We start from the raw sequence: 10,000 nt of genomic DNA, 5'->3' as shown, positions 1-10,000 counted from the left end.
GGATCGATCCCAAAATCTAATCAGTTCGTGCCAGTCATGAGGTCAAACATCCCTGAAAGTTTCATCCGAATCCATCCAGCGGTTCTTGAGATATCCTGTCCGCGGACAAACAAACAAACACAACTGAAAAACAATACCTCCGCATTTGCTAAGGCGGAGGTAATAACCATTGTTAGTAAACGGTTTTCGTCTTTTAAGTGTTCCAAACTGAAACCTGTGGCAATGCTGGAGCACTGCCATTTTTTGTTTTTTGTTTTTTTAATTTGTTTTTTTTGTCTTACAGGTTTAAATGCTTCTCGGTGTCATAAACGAAGACAGACACAGATATATACGCCGGCAAAAGCGAAAGTAGAAATTCAAATACGCAGACTTAAACCATGGAATTTCCATGGCTCCAGCTGGTCGTTACTAATTAGCACCGCCAGAGCCAAAAAGCAGCAGCACCTTTCAACATGCGTTTAGTTCGTATCATGCATCTTTCCATGTTAATATGAAAGTAAAAAAAAACTGTGCTACATGTCATATAACAAATGCTACATGTGGTATAACAGAAACATCGACAATTGCTTTCGGATCCCTAATTGCTTCATCATCGTCGTCATCATTTAACGTCCGCTTTCCATGCTAGCATGGGTTGGACGATTTGACTGAGGACTGGTGAAACCAGATGGCTACACCAGGCTCCAATCTGATTTGGCAGAGTTTCTACAGCTGGATGCCCTTCCTAACGCCAACCACTCAGAGAGTGTAGTGGGTGCTTCCTGCTTTTCCCATCAGAACTGCAAAGCTCTGTGATACAACACCATTGCTTCTTGGCAGGGAAGACCTCCACATGGTAGCTAGACCTGCTAGAAATAGCAACCAAATCTCCCTCAAATAACACCCTATATATATATGTATGTATGAGCCAATGAGGGAGGCCTCTACATGGCAGCTAGACCTGGTAGAAATAGCAACCAAATCTCCCTCAAATCACACCCTACTCTCTTGTCTATGTATATATGTATGTATGAGCCAATGAGGGAGGCCTCTACATGGTAGCTGGACTTGCTAGAAATAGCAGCCAAATCTCCCTCAAATCACACCCTACTCTCTGATCTATGTATATATGTATGTATGAGCCAATGAGGGAGGCCTCTACATGGTAGCTAGACCTGCTAGAAATAGCAACCAAATCTCCCTCAAATCACACCCTACTCTCTTATCTATGTATATATGTATGTATGAGCCAATGAGGGAGACCTGTACATGGTAGCTAGACCTGCTAGAAATAGCGATTCTTTCAAAAATGCCAAGCGTTTGAACAAAAGGGAGATAAGCAATCAAGGGAGACAACTACATCAGAGCAATTCAATGAAACTCGAAAAAAAAAGCAGTGGCGGCGGTGGGAGCAGCAGGCAGGGAGAGAAGGATTTTCCGAATGGATTGTTACAATTTTTCTTTTTTTCATTTCAATGCAGTCAACCTCAACGGAATTTGAACTCAGAACGTAGCGACAAACGAAATTACCACTAAGCATTTCGCACGACCTGTTAACGATTCTCTCGACTACCGCAGGTGTTACATTCCAACCCTCGCCCACCCCCCGACCCACGATAGGTGAAAATCCGCAAAGTAGAAACAGTACTGTACTGTATATTTTTTTTTATTATTATTTTTCATAATTTTATATATATTTATTTTATTATAAATGTAAAACAAAACCATGGAGGAATCGACGTAAGATTAACCACGATATGGCCAGGGATAACTGTCATTAAAATACGGAAGATGAAGCAAACTAAAAGAAATTTTAAATATCAAATGCCAAGTAGGGGGGGGGGAGGAATGATTCTGCAAATTGGTTCGGGGTGGGGATAGATATTTGGATTGAAATTGGCATTCTTGGGATAGCATAGGCCTCAAACTGCAATGCAAGGGACACAAACGTGGTGATTGTAGTATTAGTCGAAGCCATAGTAGTAGTAGTAGTAGTAGTAGTAGTAGTAGTAGTGGTGGTGGTGGTGGTGGTGGTTGCATTAGTAATAGTAGCACTAACCTGAACGTTGTACCAAAACCTGTACTGTAATAGCCATGGGTTGTAGAAGGATAGAAAGGTCAGAATGATGGCATAACAACAATAACAACAACAACAGCACACACACACACACACACAATATGTTGTAAAGTAAAGGTTTAAAAGAAGCAAAAATAGAAAAAAACAGTTAGGGTGGGGAATACAGGGGGGGGGGGGTGGAGAAATGGAAGGGAAATTAGTTTTAATGAAAAAGGAAAACAGGAAAAGCAAAAATGAGGGAAAAAATTTGGAAAAAAAAAACAGAGGAGACTGTTTTGAGGAAAACAGGAAAAAAGGGGAAATGTTGAAAGTTGGAAAATTGAGGAAAATAGACGAAAAATAGGAAAAATTGTGGGGTGGGGGGGTTAAATAGAAAAATTGGGTTAATAGATGAGAAATTCGTTTTTTTTAAAGAAAACAGAAAAGAAAAATGTGATAGAAAACAGAAAAAAAAAAAAAAAATATTAAAAAGCTGAAAATTAAGGAAAATAAATGATGAAAAATTGAGGGTGGAGGCAGAAAATTGGGGAAATAGAGGAGAAATTAAGGAATATAAAACAGAAAAGCAAAAGATGGGGGAGAAAATGGGATAAAACAAAAAAAAGAGGAAGAATTTTCAGGAAAACATCAAAAACAAAAAATTGAGAAAAATAAAGGAAAAACAGGAAAAATGGGGGAATAGCCGAAAAATTAATATATATACACGATGGGCTTCTTTCAGTTTCCATCTATTTAATCCACTCAACGGCTTTAATCAGTGCCAGGGCTATAATAAAAGACACTTGACCAAGGTGCCATGCAGTGGGAGTGAACCCGGAACCAAGTCATTGGTTTGTGTGTGTGTGTGTGTGTGTGTGTGTGTTAAGTGATAGAGAAAGAGATAGAAAGATGGAACGTGCGGAGTGTGGTAGAGGAGGAGAGAGGGAGAGGGAGAGAGAGCGAAGCGTCGTACAATGTTTGAAATGCTATCAAATCGTGGATTATCTCCCTTACATCGAGTCTCTCCAGCGACTGGTTTAACATAGGTGGATGGGTGGGTGGACAGACAGACAGGACCAGGCACATAGGGGGACAGATAGACAGAGGGACAGACAGACAGATAGATAGATAGATGGACAAATAGATAGATAAGTTTCTTTATTAGCCACACAGGGCCGAACACAGAATGGACAAAATACAATGTAGAGCTTTTCTTTTTGGAAAAAAAAAAAAATGAGGCGGGTGGGGGGGGAATAAAATATACGACAGGCTTCTTTCAGTTTCCGTCTACCAAATCCATTCACAAGGCTTTGGTCGGGCCGAGGCTATAGTAGAAGACAGACACTTGCCCAAGGTGCCATGCAGTGGGACTGAACCCAGAACCATGTGGTTGGGAAGCAAGCTTCTTACCACACACTCACTCCTGCGATAAATACACATATACACACACGCACACACACATACATACAGCTGTAAAGAGAGAGGTGACCATGTTGTGATGTGTATATAAAGTAGGGAGTGTTTTTACCTTCATCTTGGCAATCCCTTCACGGGTTGAATCAATGCCATTTAACTGCCAAACGACAGCTGAACCAAGATACTGCAAAAAGATAAACATACATAAACATCATATATATACAACGTGTGTGTGTATGTAAACAGGCAAATGATAGAAAATGGAATGACCGACATAATGTATTTAAAATCCCTACAAATTGTTTCAACACATTTTTACACCTTTGATGCATTGTGTAATCAGTATTAAAATGCTCTTCCTCAGGTGGTTGTTTAAATAAGTCCTTCATAAGATGTGACAGTCATATATATATATATATATATATATATCTGGTTTGTGTTTGCCACCTTGGAATCCTCTGTGTAGTGGGTTGATCCACTACTCAGGAAGAGACTATTCTAGAGTACGTTCTGTCTTGTCTTCGAAACGTCTAGATAGAATAGAGACAGCTGATGAAGGGATATTCCAAGTGGCTTTCCGTTTTCCTATGTGTTCGTTCCGTTGTCTGTAGTTTATTGTTCTAACGTCCTGTACCCTGATATGCATGTATATACACATGTAGATGTAAGTATGTACATATATGTGTGTATACATGTATATATATTCTTTGTATTATATATATATATCTATATATATATATATATATATATATATATATATATATATATAGGTGCACGCACACACACACAGCTAGATAGATAGATACATACATACATACATAGATAATAGATACGTAGATAGATGGATGGATGGATGGATGGATGGACAGACAGACAGACAGAGCAATAGACAGATGGATCGATAGACAGACAGAGTGATAATTATAAGAAACGCAGAACATCTCAACAGAAATATGGTGACAAAAGGGTTTAAATGTATAATAGAGAAACAATTCTTGACCCCCTGGCTGAAACCACCTCTGGCTCTGGAGTACAAATGTCTTGTTTTCATAAGTTCTGAATTAAAATCTTCCACCAAACCTTAGTCACAATTTATGTTCCTAACACTAGCTGAAAGATAACTAAGTTATTTTACTAAATTCTTTGTTATATTTAGAATTAATTGAAAGAAACACAGAGCATCTCAACAGAAATATGGTAACAAAATGGCTAGAATATATAATAGAGAAACAATTCTCGACCCCCTGGCTGAAACCACCTCTGGCTCTGGAGTACAAATGTCTTGTTTCCATAAGTTCTGAATTAAAATCTTCCACCAAACCTTAGTCACAATTTATGTTCCTAACACTAGCTGAATGATAACGAAGTTATTTTACTAAATTCTTTGTTATATTTAGAATTAATTGAAAGAAACACAGAGCATCTCAACAGAAATATGGTAACAAAATGGCTAGAATATATAATAGAGAAACAATTCTCGACCCCCTGGCTGAAACCACCTCTGGCTCTGCAGTACAAATGTCTTGTTTCCATAAGTTCTGAATTAAAATCTTCCACCAAACCTTAGTCACAATTTATGTTCCTAACACTAGCTTAATGATAACGAAGTTATTTTACTAAATTCTTTGTTATATTTAGAATTAATTGAAAGAAACACAGAGCATCTCAACAGAAATATGGTAACAAAATGGCTAGAATATATAATAGAGAAACAATTCTTGACCCCCTGGCTGAAACCACCTCTGGCTCTGGAGTACAAATGTCTTGTTTCCATAAGTTCTGAATTAAAATCTTCCACCAAACCTTAGTCACAATTTATGTTCCTAACACTAGCTTAACGATAACAAAGTTATTTTACTAAATTCTTTAAAATTAATTGAAAGAAACACAGAACATCTCAACAGAAATAAGGTGACAAAAGGGTTAAGAAAGCCTTTCATAGCGTTTTCAGTGTAGGGACACAAACCAGAAAACAGAACTCATAACACGAGTGTACATAAACCCTTGTCAGGAATCAACCAACAAACACACCTGATCGACCAGAAACCAACACGTTTAACCAACTGACCAATCAGAAACCATCATGCGTAACAGATCGACCAATGAGAAAAGCAAAGTACCTGAGCAATATAATTACAGCACCCTTTGATAAGCACCTCTGGTTTATGACACCACTGCTTCACAGGACTGGTTGATTGTGCTAAATGGGGAGGTCGTATATGGACCGACTCGTCTTGTATGTGTTTGCCCTGCCAGAAGAAAGGTTGGTAACAATCAATACATAATAATCAATATCATAAACAACTCATTAGTACAGTTTCTATATTTAAGAGATGAGGAATTATGTACATTATTTAAACGAGCATACAGCGTTAATGGCTAAGAGCACGGGCTACTAAGCCCCAGATTCTGAGTTCAATTCCAAGCAGTGACCTGAATAATAATAATAATAATAATAATAATAACATCGAAAAATACCTTAGGGATGAGAACCCAGGTTAACAGCACAAACACTAACCACATACTCTACAACACTAACCACAGATACTACAACGTAAACACTCACTACACATACTATAACACAAACGCTACCACATCAACAGAAACAGTAACCACATACACTACAACACAAACACTCACCGCATGCCGAAAGACCACACAACGACACTAACAGAAAAGACATAACGAGCACCACAACTACAACATAAACCTCATTTTGAAAACACTGTAACACTAACATTACTACAGCCCAAACTACAACACCGACCACATATAGAAGACCACAATACCACAACCAATATAACAAAAAAAGTGGTGATGTCAACATGAAGAACATTGCAATACAAGGGTTACGGATTAAACTGGACTACAACACAAACCACAACGCAAACCGCACCAACAACATGCATTGCAACACAGAAGAAAAAAGGCTGACGAAATAATACTGCAACACAACAAGGCACATAGAGGATCACCACTTCTGTACTGCCACACAACGCAAATAACATAATTCTGTTGGAGTTAAGACAAACAACACAGTGAAAATAACAGCGGGAAGAGAAAACTACTCAAGCATTACAACGACAACAATACAAATGCAGACACCACACAACACAATAGGAACTGTACAACACATTATTATTATTATTATTATTATTATTATTATTATTATTATTATGAGTCCAGAGGGATTAAACCTGGGCAAACACCTCACAACGCAACTCAAAACTAGCTCACAACACAACAGTCTCCTGTATTACCGTAAAACACAACAGACAACTATGATTGTCACACTACAGAAGCTGTACAACAGATTTAAAGGAATTAACTCTGACAAGAGACGCATGGCAAGAAGAGTACTGCAGGTACTACAACACGAACACTATACACAGATACTACAGCATAAACACTAAACATAGATACTACAACACAAGGTTTAAATGCAGGCGCTACAGCACAGACACTACCCACATGGCAAATGATCATGATGCCACATGAACCACACAACAAAGCTAGCTGAAATGACATCAAGAATATCACAACAGAGCACATAGAAGTGACTATAACACAAACAGTACAACTACAACACAAACAGCATGCTACGAACACTGTAACACTAACTCTACTACAGCCAAAACTACAACACAAACGTCATGCTAAAAGCATTGTAACATAAATTCTACCACAGTCTAAACTACAACACAGCCACATACAAAAGACCACAACACTGCAGCCACACAGAAAAGACTGCCACCGCTACTATACTACAGCACAAACAACACAACTAGTGGAATACATCGACCGCAACACATTGAAGAGACAGCAATACAAACTGTCCCTATGACCAGAGCACAACGAAACCCTATAAGTTTCACATAGCACAAACATCACAACAGGTTAAAAGGAGTTAACAAACAGCAGGCAGCACAACAACACAGTTGAATACATCAACTGCAACACGTCAAAGGGACAGAAATACAAATTGGCCCCATGAATATGGCACAACAAAAGCCTATAAGTTTCACACAGCACAAACATGACAACAGGTTAAGAGGAGTTAACAAAAGGCAAGCAGGACAATGACGCGGCACAACAACAGGTGAACAGACCTCTCTTCGGATCTCGTCAGCGTCGCGACCGTTAAACTGTGACGACAAACATGGGACCGGCCCTATGGTCGCACAGACTGATGAGGGCTTCCGCAGGTCCTCTGGTTGGATGGTCGACGAACACAAGTTGCTGTAGTCTTTGAAGAGGTTTAGATCGTGGAAATAAGGTTTAGATTCTTCAAGGTTGCTCACAAATGGACTGGAGTGGCGTTTCTGAAAGACGGTGTAGGATGGCGGGAAAGGTGAGAGCAGGGTGGAGGGAAGGCATGCTGGTAGACATACGGACGGCCGGAAAAACAGAAGGATGGACAGAGACATGCAGACAGACAGGTGTGTGGGAGAGAGAAAAAGTGAGAGGGAGAGAGACGAAAAGAGAGACGGACAGACAGACAGATGGGTGTTTGTGAGGGAGAGACGAACAGACAGAAAGACACAAAGATGGAGAAACAGACAGACAGGTGGGTGAGAGAGAGACAGACGGACAGACACAGACGACAGGTATGTCAGAGAAAGGGAGAAAGATAGACAGGCATATGGACACACAGACAGATGGGTGTGTGTGTGTGTGTGTGAGAGAGAGAGAGGGGCAAAAACAGAGAGACATAAAAACGGGTGTTTGAGAGAGAAAGTGAGACAAACAGACAGACAAACAGATAGATAGATAGATAGATGGACTTTGTATAGTTATATAGGTTAGACAAATATGTAGATAGACAGACCAATACATTTAAGGACACACATATATATATATATACATATATAAATATATATATATATATATATATATATATATATATATACATATACATATATATATATATATATACATATATATATATATATATACATATATACATATATATATATATATACATATATACATATATATATATACATATATACATATATATATACATATATACATATATATATATATATATATATATACATATATACATAAAAATATATATATACATATATATATATATATACATATATACATATATATACATATATACATATATATATATATATATATATATATATATATATATATATAGTGGGCCATAATAGATTAACACATTTTAAATGCCAACATCTTGGATTATGATAAATGACAGATATAAATACATATATACACATATATATACTTGGTTGTTGCATTCAATTAAATAACATAATTTTTTCCTAAATATTTTAACAGAGCAAGAAGGGCATGGCCGGATTCACTTACAGTCACATCTGGAACAGGAACTTGCTTCTCACCTAACGATGCCAGCAACCGCTTGCGGTGGCCCAGTGTGCCAATGTCCAACACCTGAAGAACACAGACGCCACAGGAGTGGGGGGTGGAATAGGTGTTAGAAAAGCATTGATGATAATGAAGATAAGAATTTCAAAGTTTGGGACAAGGCCAATAATTTCGGGGGGAGGGGGTAAGCCAATGAGATCGACCCCCAGGACTCAACTGATACTTATTTGATCGACCCCCAGAAAGATAGAAAGCATGGTCTCGACCTCGGCAAAATTTGAACTCAGAACATAGCGGCAGACATGAGGGCCCCAAAAGCCTGCAAGAATAAACCAATGCTTTGGGCCCTAAAGGAATTATTTATTGACAGTGAGCCACAGCATACATAGATCCAAACTGGGCCCCTAAATCCATGAGGCCGTGGACAAATCAATGGATTGGGCCCTACAGCGTTTATTTATTTATTTATTTATTGACATCAAACTACAATGTATCTAGATCAGAATTGGGCCCCTACATCCGCTGCAAAGGGCCAAGGGTCAGGAAAGGGGTCAAGGGTCAGGAAAGGGGCCAAGGATCAGTATGGAACATGGGGAAATATAGAATAAGGGATAACATTGAGACGAAGGACGTGAAGGTAAGGGTTAACAATTTTGGTGAACATTGAAAATGGGGCCAATAAAGAGCAAGGGTCAACATGGAGACAAGGACCTACATAAAAATAAGGGTCAACATGAAGAAAAGGACCAATATCAATATAATTGCCAACATGGAAAAAAGGGTCGACAAGAAAAAGGGCCAATATAAAAACAGCAAAAAGGTCAGCAGTGACCCCTAAATGCCGGGTACTTACTGTGGTCAACTCCAGCTCCCATAACTGTCGTACTCGTTCCATCTGGTCAAAGCCATGAGATATAAAAGTATCGCAATAATCAATCAGCCGTAATGACTGCAGCCATTCCGCGACGGAGCCGGGCATATTATCAGCACCTGGAAAGGGAGAAGGGAACAGACCATGAGGAAAGCGTGGGGTCAGCGTGGTATTTGTGTGTGTGTGTGTGTGTGTGTTACTGGCCCATGGCGGTAGCACGTAAAAAGCACCATCCGAACGTGGCCGATGCCAGTGCCGCCTGACTGGCTCCTGTGCCAGTGGCACGTAAAAAGCACCATCCAAACGTGAATGAAGCC

The 10,000-nt window shown here is 39.0% G+C and overlaps 1 protein-coding gene across 50 annotated transcripts in view; it reads right to left on the bottom strand.

The window, feature by feature from the left end:
* Positions 1-10,000, bottom strand: part of LOC106875649 (uncharacterized) — a 158,682-nt gene that overhangs the window by 40,597 nt on the left and 108,085 nt on the right. For 18 of the 50 annotated variants that reach the window (XM_089345385.1, XM_089345397.1, XM_089345399.1 and 15 more), the window contains 6 exons: positions 9,666-9,802; positions 8,795-8,878; positions 7,561-7,773; positions 5,572-5,700; positions 3,564-3,635; positions 2,039-2,062 (listed from right to left, as the gene is read on the bottom strand). In XM_089345385.1, coding sequence (XP_089201511.1) covers positions 2,039-2,062; positions 3,564-3,635; positions 5,572-5,700; positions 7,561-7,773; positions 8,795-8,878; positions 9,666-9,802 — 659 coding nt within the window. The remainder of the gene's footprint in view (positions 1-2,038; positions 2,063-3,563; positions 3,636-5,571; positions 5,701-7,560; positions 7,774-8,794; positions 8,879-9,665; positions 9,803-10,000) is intronic. The other 32 variants (XM_089345405.1, XM_089345401.1, XM_089345411.1 and 29 more) reach the window with 3 other exon arrangements.

The sequence above is a fragment of the Octopus bimaculoides genome, chromosome 29, assembly GCF_046866305.1.
Source record: "Octopus bimaculoides isolate indiv1 chromosome 29, ASM4686630v1, whole genome shotgun sequence".
NCBI classification, from domain to species: domain Eukaryota; kingdom Metazoa; phylum Mollusca; class Cephalopoda; order Octopoda; family Octopodidae; genus Octopus; species Octopus bimaculoides.
Note: the sequence above shows the minus strand (reverse complement) of the source record. Positions and strands in the feature narration are given on the sequence as shown.